Source organism: Cricetulus griseus, unplaced genomic scaffold, assembly GCF_003668045.3.
Source record: "Cricetulus griseus strain 17A/GY unplaced genomic scaffold, alternate assembly CriGri-PICRH-1.0 unplaced_scaffold_191, whole genome shotgun sequence".
Classification (NCBI taxonomy): Eukaryota; Metazoa; Chordata; class Mammalia; order Rodentia; family Cricetidae; genus Cricetulus; species Cricetulus griseus.
This window is the reverse complement of record NW_023276910.1, coordinates 10,971-34,723: the sequence shown is the minus strand read 5'-3', so window position 1 is coordinate 34,723 and position 23,753 is coordinate 10,971. Positions and strand designations below refer to the sequence as shown.

Sequence of the window (23,753 nt, the reverse complement as noted above, 5' to 3'; positions counted from 1 at the left end):
GCGGTGGTATATCTCACAGATTTCAAACAAGAAAAAAAATAGTGTTTCAATAGAAATTTGGAATTTAAAGAAGAGGTTTGTTACACAGGGAATTTAAAGAAGAAATATATTACAAAAAGAAACCAGTGGTTTGGTTCCCAAGTATAACTAGGTGAGCGTCATACTATTTATTTTATTTTACTTGATAGACTTTTTTATTTTATGCTTATGAGTGTTTTTCCTGCATATGTATGTATGTATGTATTTATGTAGGTATGTATGTTTGTATGTATGTATATACCATGAACATACCTTGTACCCAAGATGGTGAGAATAGGGCATCAGAATCCCTGGAATTGGAGTTACAGATAGTTATGAGCCACCATGTGATTGTTGCAATCCAAAGAAAGGTCTTCTGCAAGAGCAGCAATTGTTCTTAATCTCTGAGTCTGCTCTGTAGCCCCTTCATATTATTTCTTAAATTGTCTTTAGCAGACAGCTTTTTTCTTTTTCTTTTTCTTTTTCTTGTTTTTCTTTTGTTTTGTTTTTTTTGTTGTTGTTGTTGTTGTTTTGAGACAGGGATTCTCTGTGGCTATGGATGCTGTCCTACAACTAGCTTCTTGTCGACCAGGCTGGTCTCGAACTCACAGAGACCTGCCTGCCTCTCCCTCCTGAGTCCTGGGAAGTTAGGTGTGCACCACCACAGCCGTGCCTTGGGAATTTTTTTCAGGCAGGTTATTACTATGTAGCCCCGGTTGGTCTGTAGCACTCTATGTAGATCAAGCTGACCTTGAAAACACAGAGAACTCCCATGTGCTGGGATTAAAGGCGTGTACCACCACTACGGAGCCAGAGCAGACAGCTTTCTTGAAGCCCTTTTTTATTTTTGTTTTTGCTCTTCAAATGATTGACAGGCCCATATGGATCAAACCCAAAGGGGCAAAGCAGCATAATTTCTTTGTTCTTTATCCAAAAGCCTCAACCGAGATAGTAATTTTATGGTATTTTTCACAGTTTAAGAACACAACGACAAGCAAGCCTCACCCCAGGGCAAGAGAGAAGAGGTGATTGATTCAGGGAGTCAACTGGGAGTCGCAGCAGCAGCCTGAATGATCCTGCAGGGAGGACGCAGTGAAGTCGCTCTGCGTGGAGCCGGTAATACATAAAAGTACTGGTTTAAATGCTAATGCCAAAGTATGGCAAGAAATTCATTCTGGAAACCCAGATGGCACTCCTCTGAATGAAAGTTTCTGGCATGAAAACACAGCCACATCTGGATTTTTTCCTGAGGGTAATACAGAAATTTCAGAAGTTATCTGCAAGGAATATGAAGTAATGCATTCTCTAGCTTGGGAGTCCACAAGGAATACTTCAGACATGGAGGAGAAAGATGATGGAATGATTTCAGAACCTGAAGATCTGCATTGCCAAATAAACGATGAATCTGGAGAAAGCAGCTCAACAATTTCTACAGGAGATTTAAAAGAATGTTTGAAAAAACAATTAGAGTTCTGTTTCTCCCGAGAAAATTTATCAAAGGATCTTTACTTGACATCTCAAATGGATGGTAATCAGTTCATTCCAATATCGACAGTTGCCAACCTGGAGGAAATAAAAAAACTGACCACAGACCAAAATTTAATTCTTGAAGTGTTGAGATCTTCTCCTCTAGTACAAGTTGATGAAAAGGGAGAGAAGGTGAGACCAAGTCATAAGCGTTGTATTGTAATTCTCAGAGAAATTCCTGAAACAACACCAGAAGAGGAAGTTAAAGCTTTGTTTAAAAATGGAAACTGCCCCAAAGTGATAAGCTGTGAATTCGCACAAAACAGCACCTGGTATGTCACTTTCCAATCAGACACAGATGCACAACAGGCTTTTCAATATTTAAGGGAAGAAGTTAAAACGTTTCAGGGCAAGCCAATCATGGCAAGGATAAAAGCCACTGCTATATTTTTGGCTAAGAATGATTATCCATTAATGCATTCTAGTATGTATACTCAACCCATTCAGATGCCAACTCAATATCCCTCACCAGTCTTTATGCAGCCAGGGTATTACACTCATCAGCAGTACCCAGGGTATAGTACTGTGCCTCAGTTTTGGGTTCCAAGTCCTGCTGCACCTTACTATGTAACACTGCCGGCTCCTTTTCACACTCGTAGTTTTGTGAATGGCTTTAGCTTACTAGGATCATATGAGACAAATGATACTGCTGTTAATATTTGCTCACCAATCCAAAACAATCCTTGGCAGGCTCATTTTAGGTCATCCCGTGGTTCAGAACACTCAACAGAAGGATCTGTATCATTAGGGGATGGACAATTGAGCCGATCTAGTTCAAGTAACTTTCACTCTGAACAACATAACCCTACAGTAACAGGGAATCAAAAACAAACTTATCTTTCAAAGGATGCTCCCATTTTAGAGATGGATCAGAACAGGGATTTTAGTAGAGGAAGGAGAACTCTTTTCAGAGGTGGAAGACAAAGAGAAGCTGACAAGATTGAAAGACCCCAGCCTTCAACAACTGAAGCAAAAGTTTCAGCACCAAAGTTTGACTTAGTAGCTACAAATGTTCCTCCTTTATCTGGAAGTTCATCAAGAATGCGAGATGAACTTATGTTGGAGAATAGAATGTCTGATGTCACTAAAGATGTCAAAAATGAAAAGGATACTGAAGAAGTGAGTGTTAGTTTCCCAGTGCATTCAGAGCATGAACGGAAAGACTTTGCTTCTGCCCAGCAACTCAGCTTAAATCCCAGCCCTTCGTGTAAAGCCGAGCTTCCTGCAGTAAGCACAACTCAGCAAGAGATGGATCAAAGGGAGCAGTCCTCACTTTCAAAGGATGTTATCAACCAGATGACTGTACCAGTTTCCTCCCCAGCTATTGCAAAGCCATCAAGGCCACACACTGCTTCAACTTGCAGTAGTAGGGTAAACACACACACAGCTGTGAGTCTACAGGAACCTCGAAAGTTAACTTACGCTGAAGTGTGTTGGAAGCCTCCTAAAGAACCAGCTTCAGTTCCTGTACAACCGCTAAGGGAAATGCCTACCAATGTGTCAACTCCCACCAGAAATAAAGAGAATGGAGTGCCCAAGAAGCCTGTTGAGAAAACACACGAGAAGCCAGAAACAAGGTATAGGAAGTATTATTCTGGCTTTCGAGGCAATACCATTCCACGGGGAGCAGCTGTAAAAATCAGGGAACAGAGACACCAGTTTAGCCATAGGACTACACCTCAGGGAGTGTCTCAAAGTAAAGGGAAAGAGCGGTGTGTCCCGCCAGATCACCAAAACAAAAGCAAAACATAACAAAAACTACTCAGAAACTTGTCTCTTCCCACTAAACTTGAGCCTATATTGCACTGTTTTGAAGGGATGAAGTAGCCAGGAAAGATGGGAAGTATGTCCTTATATATGATATATTTGGGAATTTTAAGACAAGCCAAACTTCAACTCGAAGTGATTTTCAAATGTTGGAGATTTCCAATGAGTATAAATATATATAAGTATTTATATATGAGCATATATTAAATAAAAGTGTTCCATTTTTGCTTTTGATGTTAATTTGTAGGGATTTCTGATTGGAATCAATTTTGATGGTTCAGATTTAGTTTGGGAAAGAAAACAAAAAATATTATACATCCTTCAGTATAGGAGATGAGGGAGTAGGAGAATAAAGTTTTTGAAGAACCATTTCTGTAAAAATTAGATATTAATTTTTATGTTCTATTAAAAGTTTGGCTTGAAAACAGCCATCTCTGAAGAATGACCTTGTGTTGCAGAGCAGGTCAGTAGATGAGGTGTCTGTTCTGTACAAAGTCATTGAAGCCAAATCTTTTGTCATGTTTGTAAATGATTTGAAACCTGAATGTAATACTTGAGTACATCTTTTTGTAGTTTGGAATTTAGTTTGATTTTTGAAATTACTAATACAGTATTGTAAAGTTGATGGGAAGGGCATGCAGGGGAGGGGAGGGTGAGGGAGAAGGGATTGCCATGTGAACCAAGATTGTTCCTAATTTTAAACTAAAAAAAAGAAACAAAAAAACTGTTGTATTGTACTGCTAGCTATGAAGCTCTGATTGTGTCTGAAGCTCTGTGTACCGATCAGTCTGATATTCAAGAAAAGGATAGAGATGATCCAAAAGAAATTGACAAATTCTGTTCCAGACCTGAATACTGGATAGGTCAAATAGATTTCAGAGGTTCAAACTGCCCTGTGACTTTTTAAAATTCTCTTTAAAATGGAGACAAATTGTTTTACTGGTTTGTTAGTCTCTGTTCTTTGAGTCTTCACCTCTACAACCAAAATAACACACCATTTCCTGGATTGTGATTTCTCACTACCTAGACCAACTTAATCAAATCATAGATCTAACCTAAATATCATGATGGATTATTGAAAATTTTATTCTTCTATCAAGGAAATTAGAATTTTAGCATGGATTAGAATTTTAGGATGCAGGATGGTACTGATTTGCCATTAATTTATTAGTATTGGTGTTAAAAAAATAAAAGTGCTTCTAGATTGGGAGTCATACAATCCTCATCCAGCTTCATAGGCCAAAGCAGGTGGATCTAAATTCTAGGCCCACCTGGTTTATAAGAGATTCAGTCCATCCAGAACTACCTAGTGAGACACACTGTCTCAAAAAAAAAAAAAAAAACGAAAGATTTCGCAATGTAACTGACTTTTAAAAATGATATAAAAGGGAAAAATGTAAGAATTAATTTGGGGAGGTATATTTTCTTTTGCTAGTGTTTGTCATCTTTTCCCCTCCACACCAAGAAATTCAGTTCATGATTCACTGACTCAAACAGCAAGTCAAGAAATTGTTGAGATAAATTGAGAGAGAAGGTTGAGGAAAATAAATGCATAATTTCTCAGTGAATAAAGTGATAGCTTTCATATATTAATTAATATATTTCATATATTGAAAGGCTAGAATTTACCACTACTATCAACCTTGGGTAGGAAGAGCCTTCCTCAGGAGACCACGAAGGCACCAGGAACCGAGATGTTTCAGCTGTGGTAGAATTGGAAATACCAAGAGTAATTGTATACAAACAAATTCAAACAATGCTTCATACGGAAGGCCACTGCCTTCTGGATTGTGTAGAAGATATGGTAAGGGCAAACACTGGACCAATGAATGTGATCGACCAGGGACATGCAAGGAAACCTGTTAAGGCCGTGAAACCCCGAGGGGGACCTCTAGATGCCCCCACATCGAGAAATGTCAGGTCGTTCCCAGTAGCAGTCTCTCACAGGATGAATAGCTAGTTCTTTGCCTATTGTGAAAAATGATACTGCTCTAGATGGTAGCCTGAATAGTGATGAAGAATCAAATGTGAATAGACAAAATGAGAAACGCATGTTTTTGCAAACTTCTACTAATGATAAAAGACCTCAGTTGAAAGTGAAAATTAATAATAAAGTGATTTCTGGCTTAGTAGACACTGGGGCAGATGTGCCTATTATTACCAAAAAGGCTTGGCCTCAGTAATGGCCTTTTAAAGAGGCAAATGTACAATGTTTTGGAAATGGAAGTATATCTAGGGTTCAACAGAGTGTTAACTTGGTGGTCTGCATAGGACCAGAAGGACAGAAAGGGAGACTGAAAACATGTGTGGCAGATATAGCTATAAATCTCTGGTTCATGATCTCTTACAGCAATGGAATACTCAGATTAATATTCCTCCAGCGTTGGATACAAATTATGTACAATCTTTAGATAGTAGAAAAGATCTGGTAAGATGCTATGGAAAACAGTTACCAACCATCCATGCTGTACAGTAATTAGGTACAAATGACAGACCTTCAGAGAAGCCAAAGGCCCTGCCATTGAAATGGCTTACAGATGAACCTGTTTGGGTGGGACAATAGCCTATGACCTCTGAGAAGTTAGAGGCTTTCGAAAAGTTAGTACAGGAACATCTAGAAACTGGAAACATAGAGGAATCTAGCAGCCCTCAGAATTCTCCTATATTTGTTATCAAAAAGAAGTCAGGTAAGTGGAGTATGTTCACAGACCTGAGAGCCATAAATAAGGTAATTCAACCAATGGGCTCTCTGCAACCTGGAATGCCATTACCTTCTTGATAGCTAAAGGATGTCCTATCATAGTGATTGATCTAAGAGACTCTTTTTAGATTCTTCTATTGAGAATTGTCTATTTAGTTCTGTACCCCATATTTTAATTGGATTGTTTGGTGTTTTGCAGACTAGTTTCTTGATTTCTTTGTATATTTTGGAGATCATCCCTCTGTCAACGTGGGATGGGTGAATAACTTTTCCCAATCTGTGGGCTGCCGTTTTGTCTTGCTGACAGTGTCCTTTGCCTTACCGAAGTTTCCCAGTTTCAGGAGGTCCCATTTATCAACTGTTGATCTCAGTGTCTGGGCTATTGGTGTAATGTTCAAGAAGCAGTCTCCGGTACCAATTAATTCAAGGGTATTTCTTTGACTTCTAATAGGTTCAGTGTGGCTGGGTTTATGTTGAGGTCTTTGTTCCATTTAGACTTCATAATAATAATAATAGTAAGCCTCAAACTATGGTCTTCCTCCAAAAGAGCAAAAAAGGGATAGGTTCTAATTCAAAGTCTACAGTGAACCTTCATGGGCCATTAACACAGTACGCACTTATCCCATGTTCAAAAGGCTTTTCTGAGCATGTACTTTTGGTTGATTGAAGCTCAGGTAATTTAAGGGCCCCCAGTCTTTCTTCTTCTGCCATCATTTATATGTTGATCTCTGGATCCTCCTCCCTAATTTCCTATTTTCATGCCTCAGACATAAGCATTTGTGTACATTAATCAAAACACTCAATGTGAGTGTGGGAGTACTATCTAAGCCCAAAGCCAAGAATAAAACAAACAAAAAAGGATAGTGGCAAGGCACTGCGGCTATACTTTTGATCCCAGCATTCTAAAGGTAGACACAATATCTATAAATTTGAAGATAACCTGGCCTAGATAGTGAGTACCATGATAGCTAGGATCTATGTGGTGAGGTATGTGTGGTGATATTTTGTTTGTAATCTAACAAATAACACTTGACCGATGGCCAGAGAAACAAAGCCGACAGCCAATAGAGAGGCTAGCCTCTACCAATGCTCAGAACAATGGGCCATCCCATCCTTTGATTGAATCTCCAAACCGCTCTATTACTCACACTGCCTAGACAGCACTGAGAGATGTAAAGTGTGTAAGGTGGAGAGATATCAAAAGATAGTTTTGGATGGTAATCCAAGTTGCGTTTGAAAGTAAATTAGGTACACGACTTTGAACTCACCAAGATAGAATACATAATGGAGTATTTTCTTTGAATTTGTCAAATGCAAATGAATTAGGCATTGTTGATAAAATTATTGCCTGTATATATCAGATATAGTTAGTTATTGTACCTATTGTGGATAGTTTTTCTTTTATTAGTTATAGCCTTCACTTTTATATAAGGCAAAAATGCGATATGTAGTGATAATTTGCTTATAACCTAACAAATAAAGCTTGCCTAATGGTCATAACGCAGATTTAAACCACTAGTTAGCCACTGAAGACAGTCATTGGTGGCCACACTTTTAATCCCAGCTCTCAGGAGACAGAGGCACAGGGATATCTGTGAGTTCAAATCCACCCTGGTCTAATGAGTTAGTTAGGTTAAAAGAGATAGAGACCTCACACCATTCATCCAAGCACTAAACAGGAATAAGAGGCAGGAGCTCAGTGCAGCCTAGGCAGTCTGAAGAGCAATGAGGTTTAGACACCCAGAGGGCAAGAACCCCCCTTCAGTTTGAGCATTGCTACTGGTGAGAATTCTCTCGTGGCTGGACACTTTGTTTCCCTGGTCTTCCTGAAAGCTTTATTTGTTAGATTACAAACAAACTGTCACTACAATCCTGTCTAAGTTAGAAAAGAAAACCCAATGTTTTTGTTTTCTTGTATTGCAAAAGAAATTAAGAAACAGAAATACATAATTGAAAATGTATTTGTTTACAGTAATGCAAAGTAGGAAGAGAAAGGACCTAATTTCCCTCCCTGACACCTTTGGCAGTCTTATTTAGAAAAATCCATGACACAAACCTAGAAACTCTCTGGATTTTGCTGTGAGAGGGTTTCAACAGTCCACTGGGAGGGCCTTGATTTAGTTCCATATAGCCCTCATTCTCAGAAAGGAGGGGCTGTCATAATTTAGCAGTTAACTCTGTTGCAATGTGTGGTGGCAGATGCCCTTAATGCCCGCACTCTGGAGGGAGGCAGAGGCAGAAGAATCAGAAGTAAAAGGCCATTCTTCACTATATAGAAAGTACAAATGCAGTCTGGGCTGGGTGAGACTATTTTAATCAGCCCACAATCAAAAATAGTCACTATGGCTGCAGCATAAAATTTCCAAGTCAAGGGAGAGAATAAGTATTAGGGTTTCCATTTATTTTTACCCAGAATCTAATCAATGACAGTGTAAGACACCCTAGAAAGCTCAGGCTTCCAGGTTCTTAACCCAGGACCTTGGCAACCCCAATCACCAGGCTGAGTCAAAAGCTTGATGCAAACTGCAAGAGGCTTTATTGTTGTTTAGCAAGCTAAACCCATGTTAACTCGTGTCTTTCATCCACACGCCAAGGCAGATGGCTACAAAAGACAGCTGGATGGGGCTGCATAGAGATCTTATAAGGCAGCGTACGGGGAGTGTCTAGGGGTACGCACATGCTCAGGATTGTTGTGCCTCAAGGTTTGGAGGGTTTACCATGTGTTGATTGGCCAATTGGTTGTTATGGCCCATAGGTCCTCCCAGGGTGGTTGCCATGCTCTGGGCACCATTGCTGTGTACTTCTCTGTAAGGCACACACAAAGCCGTAAACCATAGCACCACCAGCTAAATTCTGATTGGTTCCTTGCCACGAGGAAGGCACCTAACCTCTATTGACAAATTACAAAGGTCCATACGGTCCACTGCTGAGGACTCAAAATCAGCAAATCATGACCTGGAATCTAGACTCCAATACATAGAGGGCAGTTTCCATGCCATCCGGATGCTGCCTAAGGATGATCGTATTAAAGACCTAGAAAAACATGGAGATGAGCAGTTAGAGCAATTTACAAATTGACTAACATGCTTGGATTCTTTTATGATTAAGGAGATTGAAACTTTTACAAAGGATATCATTACTAGTCTTAAAGATCATTGGGATGCCTCAGAAGTATTATCACTCCAACCCCAGGCACCTACTCCACCCAGGTATCCTGAATATTCTTCTAAGGTTTTTACTCATACACCATTATTGTACCCAGCTACCATGGTAGGAAAGCCAGCTTCTAAGAAACACCCTCATGGACAGATGGCTTATCAATGGCAACCTATACAGCTGAAGGATCTTAAGAATAATAAAGAATCAGTTGTCTCCTATGGTCTATATAGCAGATACCTAAAACAACTATTACATTCATGGGCAACATTTAACAGGCTGGCACCCACAGATTGGCAAAGATTAGTAACAGCTGTACTTGAGAATTCATGCCAAATCCAGTGGAAGGTATTAGCAAGGGAAGAGACAAAGCACCTTGAGCATCAGGGCACAAAAAAAGGTTTTGAGCTCCCCCCCTAGATAAGATTCGTGGTCAGGGTATTTATGCTGACCCACAGGTTCAGGCTGAATATGATGATAAAATACTGTCTCTAACCAGGAAAGCAGCATTAAATGCCTTGGATAAGGTTCGTGTGCAAGGAGAATGCCTAGAAGCTTATATCAAAATAGAACATGGACCTACAGAACAGTTCCAGGACTTCTTACAAAGGTTAAATAGTGCAGTAGAATTACAGGTAATAGATCCAGAATTAAGACAATCAATTATATATACATTAGCTTATGAAAATGCAAACCCAATATGTAAAAGAATACTTTAGCCTTTAAAGATCAGATCAGTTCCGCTAGAAGAATGGATTTTTCATGCAGCCAACATTGACTATAACGTGCAAGATGCTGGGGCTTGGGTAGGAGAACCCATCTCAAAAGGTTTAAAAAGGCAACAGGGGATTAAAAGTTCTAGAGGTGAGAATCCCAGGGCTTGGGAAAGACAACCAACTAACAGAGGTCAACATAGGGACCAAGAGGCTAGAGTTTACTACTATTATCAAACAGAACCTTGGGTAGGAAGAGCCTTCCTCAGGAGACCACGAAAGCACCAGGAACTGAGATGTTTCAGCTGTGGTAAAATGGAACATACTAAGAAAAATTGTAGACAAACAAATTCTAACAGTGTCTCACAGGAAGGCCATTGCCTTCTGGATTGTGTAGAAGATATGGTAAGGGCAGACACTGGACAAATGAATGTAGATCGACCAGGGGTATACAAGGAAACCAATTAATGTTGGGAAACACCGAGGGGAGCCTCAAGAAGGCCCCCACATCGAGAAAGGTCGAGTCATTCTCAGTAACAGTGGGAGAGAATCTCTCACAGGATGAATAGATAGTTCTTTGCCTATTTTGAAAACTGATACTGATCTCGATGGTAGTTTGAACAGTGATAAAGAATCAAATGTGAATGTACAAAATGAGAAAGGCATATTTTGGCAAGCTTCTATGAATGATAAAATCATCAGTTCAATGTGAACATTAATAATAAAGTTATTTCTGGCTTGGTAGCCACTGGGGCAGATGTGACTATTATTACTCAAAAATCCTGGTCTCAGAAATGGCTTCTTAGAGAGGCAAGTATAGAATTTTTAGGAATTGGGACTCTATCTATAGTTCAACAAAGTGTTAACTCTGTGGTTTGTATTGGACCAGAAGGACAGAAAGGAATACTGAAAGCATACCTGGCAGATATATCTATAAAACTCTGAGGACATAATCTCTTACAGCAATGGAATACTCTGATAAATATTCCTCCAGTGTCAGATACAAATTATGTACAATCTTTAGATAGTAGAAAAGATCTGGCAAGATGCTATGGAAAACGGTTACCAACCATCCATGCTGTACAGTAACTAGGTACAAATGATGGACCTTCAGAGAAGCCAAAGGCCCTGCCATTGAAATGGCTTACAAATGAATCTGTTTGGGTGGGACAATTGCCTATGACCTCAAAGAAGCTAGAGGATTCAGAGATGTTAGTCAATGAACAGATAGACTCTGGACATATAAAAGAATCTACCAGTCCTTGGAATTCTCCTGTATTTGTTATCAAAAAAGAGTGAGGTAAGTGGAGAATGCTTACAGACCTAGAGCCATAAATAAGGTAATTCAACCAATGGGCTCTCTGCAACCTTGAATGCCATTAAGTTCCTTAATACCTAAAATATGGCCTATCATAGTCATTGATCTAAAAGACTGTTTTTTCACAATACGGTTACAGGAAAATGATAGAGAAAGATTTTCATTTACTGAAACAACACTTAATAATTCACAGCCAGTTAGGAGATATCAATGGAGAGTTTTGCAACAAGGAATGCTAAATAGTCCTACTTTGTTTCAGCACTCTGTACAGCAACCATTGGAAATAATCTGTAAGAAATTTTCAGAATCTCTTGTTTGTCATTACATGGATGACATTCTTATAACAGATTCCAATAAAGAAACTTTGGAATGGATATTTGAAATGATGAAGGTAATTCTGCCTCGTTGGGGATTACAGATTTTCCCTGAGAAGATACAAAGAGGAGATTCTATTAAGTATTTAGGTTACAAGATAGACTTACAGAGAATCAGACCTCAAAAGGTACAATTATGAGAGATCATTGTCAAACTCTTAATTCCCTTCAGAAATTGTTAGGGGAAATATCTCAATTACAGACGATTATTGGTGTACAAGGACATGACTTAAAGAATTTTGAAATGGCCCTTAAATGTGATAAGGACCTAAAGAGTTCAAGAATATTATCTTCTGAGGCAGAAAAACAGTTACATTGGGTAAAAAACAATATTGGATGCGCATGTAGATCAGATAAACCTTGATTTAGACTGTTTACTGGTTATCTTGCCATCCAGAGAATACCCTTCTGGATTCTGATGCAGTGGGAAGACACTATATTGGAATGGATATTTCTGCCACATAAACAGAAATAAAGTTAAAGACATATATAGAAAAGATTTCTGATTTCATTTTAAAGGGAAAATTAAGACTTTATCCACTGACTGGAAAAGATCCAGCAGCAATTATAGTACCTTTAACTAATGAAGAAATTTCCTCCATGGGAAAGATAATGAATATTAGCATATTGCTCTTACTGGCTTTTTGGCAACAATTAGCAACAACTATCCCAAAACTAACAGAATTAAATTCATAAAAAAGACAGTCTGGATTCTTCCATGTATTGTAACACAAACTCCCATTTCTGGAGTTCTTAACTTCTACACTGATGCCAACAAATCAGGTAAGGCAGGTTATAAATCAAGTGAGGTAAGTAAAGTAGTTCAAAGTCTATATACATCTGTACAGAAGGCAGAATTATATGCATTTCTCATGGTACTTACGGATTTTATAGAACCTCTTAATATAGTTGCTGATTCCCAATATGAAGAGAGATTGTGTTACACATTGAGACTGCAGAATTCGTTCCTGATGATATGGAATTAACTTCTCTGTTTTACAATTACAGGGAAATATCAGAAGCAGAAGTAATCCTATATACATAACACATATCAGATCCCATATGATTCTGCCAGGCCCACTAGCACAAGGCAATGATGAGATTGATAGTTTATTAATTAGAAGTGTGCTAGAAGCCTCAGAATTTCATAAGAAACATCATGTAAATAGCAAAGGTTTGAAAAAGGACTTCTCCATCACTTGGCAATAGACCAAGGAAATAGTGAAAAACTGTCCTACTTGTTCCTTTTATAACCAAAATCCATTGCCAGCAGGTTGTAATCCTAAGGGCATTCAGAGAAATGAGGTTTGGCAGATGGATGTCTTTCACTTTGCAGAGTTTGGAAATTTGAAATATGTGCATCATACTATAGACACATTCTCAGGGTTCCAATGGGCTTCGGCTCTTAACTCTGAAAAAGCTGATTCTATTATTACACACCTGCAAGAGGTGATGGCAGTTATGGGTATATCTGCACAAATAAAAACTGACAATGCTCCAGCTTATGTCTCTACAAAATTGGAACAATGTTTCAAATATTATAACATAAAGCATGTTGCCGGTATACCACACAATCCTACAGGACAAACAGTGGTTGAGAGATCTAATAGAACACTTAAGGAGATGCTCAACAAACAAGCTTGGAAGAGTAAATCCCCCAGACATAGGTTGCATAATGGTTTATTAACACTAACCTTTCGTAATGCCAATGAAAAAGGACAGACATCTGCAGAAAGACACTGGGCTACAGAAAAAACTGATGAAATCAATCATCCGCTATACTTCAAAGATGTACTAACCTCTGTATGGAACCCAGGACATGTGTTCCATTCCGGTAGGGGTTTTGCATTGGTTTCTACAGGAGAAGAAAAACTTTGGATACCATCAAAGTTGATCAAGATTCGACTGGAAAAGGAAAAACCTCTCGATGAGGACAAATGACAGGTATTCTACTAAGGTATATCTTATAAACTAAATAGAAACCTCCCAAAGGAAAGGGAAGTGTTCTGCTTTTATCTTTACAGGAAAACTCATCTCCAGAAGGCAAAGGACACTGCATGGGTAGATACTTAAGAAGAAAAGGTAGCTATAACCATCAAGCAAAAGGGACGTGCCATATGGTAAACTTTACAGCTGTCTCTCAGAGAACTCTATTTCTCTTTCTTTCCTAGTCCCTCTTCAATTAAATCAATGCTGGATTTAGAGGTGGACTTGGCTTTCCTCCTCTAAAATCGAAGCACATTATTTAACTAAACTTTTGAGTTTCTGTATTGTATCAAGAAGCCAATGATATAATACAGAATAAAAGAAGAATTTGGGGACTTTCTCTGTCTTTTCTTGGATCTTTCCCTCAAGGTGTACACCCCCTCATAATTGTTATACTCTCATGATTGTACTCCCCAGCACATGTATATCCACAAGCAAACATTTCTCTGCTAACTGTTTATGTTTGAGTCCCACACAGCCAATGAAGACCTGCCTGACAGCATTCCCTGGACACCCTCTAAAGAAAATGGGAGACACCTCCTCCACTGCACTGGATCCAACTTGCTCCATTTCAACTGACACTCCGGCCAGAGGTTCGGGTACTGACTTCAATCAAGTTGGGGATCAATTGAGATCTTCAATCAAGGGAAACCCATCTAACATGGACTATATACAATCCATTCAAGATTTTCACTATACTAACATTTTCTTCCTACAGGACCCCACATGACTATCATTGTCCCATTTCAGCAGGAAGTAACTTGTAGGATGCTATGCCCCCTTTCCCCATTGTTGTCACTTAGGATAGTGTATATACCTAGTTAGGGATTGCTTCCTATTGTTTATGGTTGGGATTGGAAGGAGGTGTTCAGGCTTGGACACCTCTTTCAGATGACTTTAGGGCTTAGTTAAAATAGATAGTTAGGATGTGACATAAGCAGATTGTTGTATTTTCTTATATTTACCTTTATGATTGTTAATTTTGGATACTTTTCACTGTTAAGTTTTAATCCTCTTTTAGACTAAAAGGGGAACTGTAGGAGAAGCTGTAACCTCACCTATTTAGGGGCTGGCTACAGGTGTGCCTGACCACTCTTGCGAGGGCATGGTCAGGGTAATGTAGAGTGAGACTTCCAGGGGACTGTGTTTTCTCTTTCAGTTTCACTTCTGTACTTGCCTTACTTACTGCTGCCATGCCGGCTGGCTAGGTTGCTCTGTAAGTAAGGCTTTTTCCTATTTAATACCTGTATATTTCTACCTAACTCTGTATTAGTTATTTTCACAGAATGTTCAATATTATCAAACCTCATTAAAAGGAACATGTTGGGGAAAAATACCAATAAGGACAAGCAAAAAAATAGTGTATTGTAGTGAGCTAGCTATTAGGCTCTGAATGTGTGTGAAGCTGTGAATACCAATCAGTCAGATATTCAAGAAAAGGATAGTGATGATTGAAAAGAAATTGAGCATTCTGTTCTAGACCTGAATACTGGATAGGTCAAATAGATTTCAGAGGTTCAAACTCTCCAGTGACTTTTTAAAAATCCTCTTTAAAATGGGAGACAGTTTTTTTTCAATGTGTGTTAGTCTCTCTTCTTTGAATTTTCACCCCCGGAACCAAAATAATCAACCATTTTCTGGATTGTGGTTTTTTACTACTTTGACCAGCTTAATCAAATCATATATCTAACCTAAACTTATAATGGATTATTGAAAAATTTTGTTCTTCTATCAAGAAAATTAAAATTTTAGGATCAAGGATGGTTCCTTCCTGCCATAATTTATTTGTATTGGTGTTTTAAAAAAAGTGCTTCTCGATGGTGAGGCATACAAATCTTCATCCTAGCTTCAGAAGCAAAAGCAGGTGCATCTAAATTCTAGGCCCACCTAGCTTACATGAGATACTGTTTATCCAGAACTACCTAGTGAGAGCCCTGTCTCAAAAGAAAGACTAAGCAATATAACTGAATTTTAAAAATGATATAAAAGAGAAAAAATGTAAGAATTAATTTGCGGGGTCGTCATTTTCTTTTTACAGTGTTTGTCGTCTTTTTACCTCCCCACCAATAAGTACAGTTTGTTATTCATTGACTAAAAACAGCAAGTCAAGAATATTTTGAGATAAAGGGAGAGAAAAGGTTGAGGAAAATAAATGCATTATTTCTCAGTGAATAAAGTTATAGCTGTCATATATTAAATAGGCAAGTTTACATACTGTTGTTTAGAAAACAGCCCAAATGTGAAAAATCATGTTACATTCATATATTAGAAGTCATATTATTTTTATACTTGTTTGTAGGCTGTTGGTTTATTTTTCTGCTTAGTTACAGTTACAGTAGTAACATCTGTCCCTTACATTAATGAATTATAAATTGAAATTGTAAATTGTGGACATTGGAAAGCACCATTGTGATATAAACATCATAGTAATATATTTAAAAGGAATGTCAATGTAAATTAAAATTATGTTACTGTGAAACAGATCTTCCCACTCGTAAGTGTCAGAGATTTGTGTTACTGTGTAATTCGGAAGAGCTGTGAAAACACTGGACGATTCTTTTAACCCGTAATTATAATTTCTGTGTAATTTATTCAGCTTTACAAAGGCTATTAGTTTGGTGCATTGGTAACATGATATATTTTCTAAGTTGGAAACGATTAGATCTACATCCTGTCTTTTAAATCATTTACTAGATGAAACATAAAATAAAACTAACTGTACTTAAATTTGGGAGAAATTTGGATCTATTAAAAAGTATTAATAATCAATCGTTAATTACATCTGTGATAAAAAGTGATTATACTCACTACATAGAAATGATAAACATTTAAAGTGTTAACACCCTCTGAATGGAGTGGATTAATAGAATGAACATTTTCCAACAAAAAAAAAGTTGTCATTGATTCTATTCTTTTGACCAATAGTCAAATTCTTGGGGTTTCAATTCCTGGCATAACAAGTTTCTGATTATAAGTGAGGGAACCTTTTTCAGCCGCCTTTAAAGCTGCTAAAAATCTACCTAGCTCCCTAAGAGGTCTACCAGTTAATTTTATATCCAACACATATCCTTGGAAGAGAGAAATTGGTTGTTATCAAGACTAGGGAGATGGTTCAGTGGGTAAGGGCTCTGGCTTAGCAAGCATAAAGACCTGATTTCAAATCCCAAGCACCTGGATGTAAGGGTAGGTGTGTGAGTAATTAGTAAGGACTGAGTGTTATGAGCAATCTAGCAGAGAGGAATCAGCTGAAGGAGACAGAAATGGCCTTGTCGCCTTGGAAGCATGGTTAGGAGACAGCCAGAAAGATGCTGAATAAACAAGAGACTCCAGTTTTGCAACATGGAACAGAGCTCCCTGAAGAAGACAAATGCCTGTGCTTAGTCTTTATTTCCATTGGGTTGCTAGGAGTTTCAAAGTCCATGCTCCCCCACTCAGGCAGAACCTCCGAGCTGCTGTGGCTTGGAGTTGAGACATGCCATGCTATGCCACGACAAAATGGCACCCAAATGGGAGACCTGACAATGGGGTAGAAGCCATGGACACCACCTAAAAAAGGACACCAAAGAAGCAATGGACAAGGCAGAGGCATGGACACCTTGAAGAGACAGTCATGGCATGTGAACCGTTTGTAGCAGAAGCTCACGATGAAAAAAAAAAGAAAAACAAGTAAGTAGGGTCCAAGTGTGGAGAGTAAACAGTGTTAAGTCAGGAATAAAACTGCATGTATTTGTAGAAATAGGAAGCTGATATTTGTAATATAAAATAGGAAGACATCAGTCATCAGCTGACAAAAAAAATGTAAATCGGGTTTTTTAACTCTTAAAGCAGAAATGTGCACAAAAGGATATATATATAACACGAAAATGTCAGCCAGAGGTAACAAAAAAGTTAAAGCGGGCTATTTAAACCTTAAAGTAATAGAAGGTGCACAAAGTACATGTGAGACTGAAATGTCAGTCAGATGATAAAGTAGTAAAATGTAATGTGTTAAACTCCGAAGTAAAAAATGCAGGTAATTGTAAATATGAAACAGGAATATTATTAGCCAGATGGTAAAGAGAAATAAATTAGCCTTGAAAGTATATATATATATATATAATATATATATATATATATATATATATATAGTTAGAGAATCCAGGCTGGTAATTGTTGGTCAGATTGTCTATTTATTTACTTGGGTATAGCTTAATAGCTAGGAGAGCTGAAACAAAGCAAAAGCAAACAGGATATTTTAGAGTTTAAGAGCTTAATAAAAATTCTTCCCATTGGCAAAAGCCACCACTGTGACTCTGTCAGTGTTTACAGTTGTGCCAGGGCTTGGGAAGACATACGGGCTGCCTTTCATGCATGCAGGCCCTCAAGAGATATCTAAGAATGTAATAGAGAACAAAAAACTCCCAGCTTCCTAATTGAAAGTGGGTAGCCAAGGCCTCTGACAAGGAGGAGAATATTTGTTATACAGGGCAGGCAGGGACCACGGGAGATAGTTCCGAATTGATTTCTAGGCCTGTGTAGACATTATACAAAAAAATTAGAGACACAGGTGTCAGAAATTTGATTGTGAAACTGCTAGCTTATGAGAATGCTGGTACTACATACCAGGCCACGCTAAGGCCTTGCAGGAAGAAGACAGATATCTGCTAGTTCATTAAGATTTTGTCAGGTATTTGACATAGCTTACACTCAAGGATTATCGATGGTGGCTGCCTTACAAGAACTTCAAATTTAAAAATATGTTATTTCTACAGAGAAACAAGGCATAGGGAGGAAGAAGGGCACAGAGCCTTCTAGAGGTTGCTTTGGATGTGATCAGGAAGGGCACTGGGTCAGAGTCCCAAGAGAAGAGAAAATAGGGTATCAGGCTTGTACTCAAAATACAGCCACAGATGTTCCAGTGGCCAAGAGGGCAAAAGTCTAACTAAGGCCAAGGTCTGTTCTGGCAGTGATCACAATCCCCCGGCCCTCAACCAGAGGCTTGTTGCCACCTTGGGATGGTGTCACTGGTAGGCTCGACAAAGCAGCTGATGTGGTGGTGGCTGACAGCCTTAAGCTCCTCAGGGTAACTTACAACCTTGGGAGATGCCATATGGCTGATGCTACTCAAATGTATATAATGTTGTTGATACAGACAGACAGAAACTGTTTTGTGACTTACAGAGAAGAAAGGGCAGCATATTTAAGGTTAGATCTGTTCAAATTATGGATGCTCATATTTCAAGGATTGTCTATAGCTACTGCGTTAGGAGAAATTTCAATTAGGGATTTTTATTTTCAAAAAACTGATCATACCCTAGGCAAAAGGATAAATGTGAGATGTACACAAGTTAGTAATGAATGATGTGTCCAACCTGGATGCATGCTGTGATTATGAATTTATGAACTTGGATGAGTGGAAATGCCTAAATTGCCTTGGATATGATTAGACAGATAGGTATTTTGCCTCGGATATAGTTTTAAAAAAAACTGTCAAAATAGCTTTAAATATAATAACAAAAAGAGCATCCACTCAGTCAGTGAGTCAATGTATTAACAGGAAAAATTAATGATTTAAGTACTAGGAAATAGTCAATGAAAAAGATAGCAGAAGCCTATCATGTTAGTTTAGGGGCATGAGGAATCTGTGGATGGTTGTATAAAATTTGGCAGAAGTGAGGATACAGATCATCTTAAATTGTTATGATTAACGAATGAAAATCTAGAAATAAAAAATGATATGTGATTTATGAAAAGAAACCTCAGGACACAGCAACCTGTTCGATTCACAGGTTGAATGTGTCTTTGTAAATACAAATTAGGCCAGGTCAGCTAAAATACAAATGAGGTCTTTTCAGCTAGTCTGCTTCGAAGGTTAGATTAGAAAAGACTGCTCAGAAACTTTAAATAAATCTCAAAAATTGTTTAGGACATATGCTATTTTCTAAAGCAATTAAGGCTTAATAGATAACAATTAGAAAGGATAGTTACAATCCTGGTGTAAATATTTTGTTAGAAGTTGTTAAATATAGAATGGTTGAGTCCCTTTTGGGGGTCATCTAAATGATGATTTAAATACTTTAAATAAGATTTTATAAGGAGGTAGTGATCCTAATTTGCCCACACAGCTAACTGAGAATGTAGACAAGTCTTTCCATATGAGAGGAGGCAATCAGCATCAACAGATATATTATGTTGACTATGCAAACTATGGGGAGCTTATGTGCTCCCCACAAAGCATATCCAACTTCTGTTCTATGGCAGAAGGAACTGTTACAGGTGTTACACCTACCTGTCTCACCACCGTAAGTATTAAGCCCATATTTTAAAACATTAGCTGGCCTGGTATAGAAATGCCATATGGATTCTAGGAAGTATTTCAGGAGAGAACCATGTATGATACATGTTCCTTATTCCAAGCAACAGGTAGAATCTTTCAGAACAGTGATTCATGGGCAATTGCCTATGCTCAGTTTACAGGAAAAATTGATAATCAGTTTACAGCTTAAAGGATGTTACAATTTATTCTAATTTATCCTTATATTCCCCAAAATTGTAAAAAAAAAAAACACTCCTATAAAAATGCTATGGTACTTTTTACTGATGGCTCTTATGACAGAGTCACTTGCATGTTATTGATAGAAAGGAATAGATGGAGCAGACGGCTCTGGCTTCTGCTCAAATGTTTGAATTTTCACGGTGCTGCAATGCTCTTTCAGATACTAGAAACTCAGACTAATGTATGTTCATGATGAAATTGTTAATGTCTATAACCTTGCTATAAGTGTTATGCAAATGCTATTAGAAACTAGAAGTCAGAGATCATTCCAAATGAATGTAACATGTAATTTATAAGCCTTAGGATAGAAGAATGTTTAAGAGAGTAAACTTAAGTAGTATGTGTACCAGAGGTATTAGAGGCAATCCCACACAGATTTTAAAAGGCCATTTTAACCATTATCTGTCTCCATCCCTCAGGAGAATATTTCCAGCTGTGAGAGCTCAGGTGCAATCTCCTGGAGGATTTTTCCTGATTCAGGAACCTTTGTAGTTGAAACATGACCCATCCCACATTAACATTATTTGCTTTACAGAGACTGGTTCCAGCCAAAGATGGATATGGTTTTCCATGCCTTCAAGGAATCCTAAGACAGAACACGCATGACAGAATGTGTGATTCCATGACGGGTACCCCTGGTAGGTTGAAGGGGCCTCATAAAAAGGCCTAGTCATCTGTCCTGATGCAGAAGTACAGGTGTCTCTCAAATAACTGTATTTCTCTTCAATTTTCTAGTCCCTATTCAAGTATGTCAATGCTGGATTTAGAGTTGGATTTGGCTTTCCTCCTCTAAAATCCAAGCAGGTTGTTTAGCTAAACTTTAGGGTTTCTGTATTTTATCAAGCAGCCAATTGATAGAATGCAGATTGAGCAAAGAATTTGTGGATTGTCTTTGTCTTTGTTGGCTATTTTCTTCAAGGTGTACACCATCACATAATCAATATTTTCCACAATTGCCTTTTCCATCATGCATGCATATGCAAGCAAACATTTCTCTGCTAATATTTAAGTTTGAGTCCCACACAGCTAATGAAGACCTGCCTGGCAGCAATCCCTGAATGCACCAGAAGGTAATTGGGCCATACCTCCTATCTTCTTGTATTTCACCTTTATATTGTTAATTTTGGATATTTTATACTTTTAAGTTTTAATCTTCATTTAGACTAAAGGGGATTTGTAGGGGACAGTAAGCCCTGCCTGCTAGACGCTTGACCATGCATGTCAGGGCATGATCAAGATGAGGTCATGATGACTCATAATAGGTTCTTAAGGAGATGCAAGACACATGGGAGACCCTCTCTCTGGCCTGTTTACTGTGCTGCCACTGGCACACTCTGGCTTGTGTTTTCCTGGTGTTTATCTGAATAAAGATATCTTACTTAACCTTGCGGACTATAGATCAGCTCTCATTATAATGTTTTTTCTCTCATTCCTAGGCACCACCTAATTACAGACTCACAAAGTAGGCTTTTAAAGAACTTGACAGGAATCCTGTTTATATGTCCTATATCCTAAAGCCAAAGCCTACCCTTCAGCTTGGCCTTGCTGAAGGAAGTTTCCAAAACATGCCCTACTGATAACTTGTTTCCAAAGTCTATGTGACAGAGAAAACTTCAGAGCCAGGGCTAAGAAAATACATGTCTCTATCAAAAGCCTGCATATTTTATGATTGAGTTAGGGATACCTGCAGTGTTGGTTTTATCTCAAGTCCTGCAAATGATCATTGCTGTGAGATAGCTCTTCCCTCTCCATACTATTTAGGGACAGACATACTTCCCTGAATATAATGCAGTGAAAACCTAACTTATTGATAGCAACATTTAGGGTCTTTTCCCTTCACATGTGTATGTGTGTGAAGTGTGCATGTGTATGTGGACACACATGTGCACATGCTTGTGGAGGCCTGGCATTGATAAAACATTAGTTCTCCAAATGTTTATTCATTGAGGCAGAGTCTCTGTTGTCTGCCAGACAACTTGCTCCAGGGATCCCTGTCTCAGCACTCAAATTACAGAAATGTGCCACACCCACCCTGAATTTCTGAGGTTTCTGAAATTACAACTTGGTCCTCATGCTGTCATGGCAAGGGCTTTAAACACTGAGGCATCTCCTCATCCCAATCACTTAGTTGTAACAGTAGTGCTCCTCTATTTAATTCCTATGAGAACCTGAACTTTTTCAAATGTCTGTGATTTTGAATCTGCTATTGCTAATCTACTGGTTAAGCATTCATCTCTCACTGGAGCCTACTGACTCCTCTATTATGAATAGGAAGTAAGATCACAAAGTCCTCTGATTGTTAAGAGAAAACGAATAATGTTCTAATGAAGAGTCTTGGTGTTTCTGGTGACCTTTGGGCTCTACTGAAGTAATGAGGGCTTAGGTTGACCTTTCATTTTTCTAACCAGAGCCTCTCCTACCACCCAATTTTGTTGCCATGTATAGTGTCCTTCTGTTGTAGTTTGACGCTAGACAGTTCTGACAGGCTTATGATCTAAGTGCTTGCTTCCCAGTTGGTGGTACCATTTTGGAAGTTTCTGAAAACTTTGGGAGGTGGTAAATTGTTGGAGGAGATGGGTAACTTGTCAGGGAATATCTATTCCAAGTATTATCCTGGAGTTGGCTGAATCTACTGTCCCATCATCCTACCATAAATCCTGCTTCCTAACTTGCTCTTCCAGTTAGTTGTTAATAACAACTTTTCACAACCAAAAGTCACCAGGGAAGAATGAGGAGCCCAGATTTGATGAGCAATGGCTATATCTGTAGGGAATTGTCCTGATTATTTATTGATTGGGGAGGGTCCAGCTCAATGCACGGGCAACTAACCTTTGTTCAGGTGGTCCTAGACTGTATATATAAGAGTTACAAGTGATCCAGTAAAATGTGTTCTTCCAAGGTTTCTACTTCAATTTCTGTTCAGCTCTTGCCCCAAATTTTTTCAATGATGGACTGTGACCTGGAAGTGTTAGACAAATAAACCTGTCCTCCCAACATTGCTCTTATTCCCAGGGCTTGTTACAGCAACAGAAAGCAAACTAGAATGTCCACTTTGATGAAAAGTGATGTGATCTGCCCCATCATTCCTTCCCAACCTTAATCTGATAAGTCCTCTGAAACCATAAGCAAATTGTATCCACTAAGTAATCTTTTCAGGTATTTTCTTGAAACCGGTGTGAAGTAGCTAATACACAATGCACCTCTAAGCTTCAAACTGGTGTGAAGAGGCTAATACATAATACACCTTCATGTGTTGGAGTTTGACTGTAACTGGCCCCCATTTTCTCATAGACTGCAGAAGAAATGTTTTATATAGGAAAAGGGGGCTCCAAAGATAACAGGAAGAATGTGCATGCCTAGTAAATTGGGGCTTTCTGGGCAGAGGAGTGAAATATACTGGCATTCTTAGCTGGGGCTGTACTTCAGTAGTAGTGTTTAACTACTGAAACTGACAAAATAAAAAAGAACCCCCCCATTGTATAGAGGGAGGTTTGTTTCCCAGCACTTGCTCCCAAATATGACAAGAGAATTATTATTAATAATAAATACTCAGCTGATAGCTCAGGCTTGTTTTGGGATTTTGATAGGGATTGCACTGAATCTATAGATTGCTTTTGGCAGGATTGCCATTTTTACTATGTTGATTCTATCTATCCAA

The 23,753-nt window shown here is 38.5% G+C and overlaps 1 protein-coding gene across 2 annotated transcripts; it reads left to right on the top strand.

Moving 5' to 3' along the window:
* Positions 1 to 1,299: 1,299 nt before the first annotated feature.
* LOC100762197 (la-related protein 4-like) lies at positions 1,300 to 3,355 on the top strand. Of its 2 annotated transcripts, none has more exons than XM_035453747.1 (2): positions 1,300 to 1,907; positions 2,124 to 3,355. In XM_035453747.1, exons 1-2 carry the CDS (start codon positions 1,315 to 1,317, stop codon positions 3,295 to 3,297), a joined length of 1,767 nt encoding a protein of 588 aa, XP_035309638.1. In that variant the 5' UTR covers positions 1,300 to 1,314; the 3' UTR covers positions 3,298 to 3,355. The 2 variants fall into 2 exon arrangements, with proteins under 2 accessions (XP_035309638.1, XP_035309637.1); XM_035453746.1 differs by having other exon boundaries at positions 1,300 to 2,196; positions 2,410 to 3,355.
* The last annotated feature ends 20,398 nt before the right edge of the window (positions 3,356 to 23,753 follow it).

What these genes read in the sequence shown, in the direction of transcription:
- LOC100762197 (XM_035453746.1), top strand. Translation starts at nt 1,315, where the DNA reads ATGCATTCTCTAGCTTGGGAGTCCACAAGGAATACTTCAGACATGGAG. An exon ending in ATGAGACAAATGATACTGCT is followed by an intron (nt 2,197 to 2,409) that starts GTTAATATTTGC and finishes CCCATTTTAGAG; the next exon opens with ATGGATCAGAACAGGGATTT.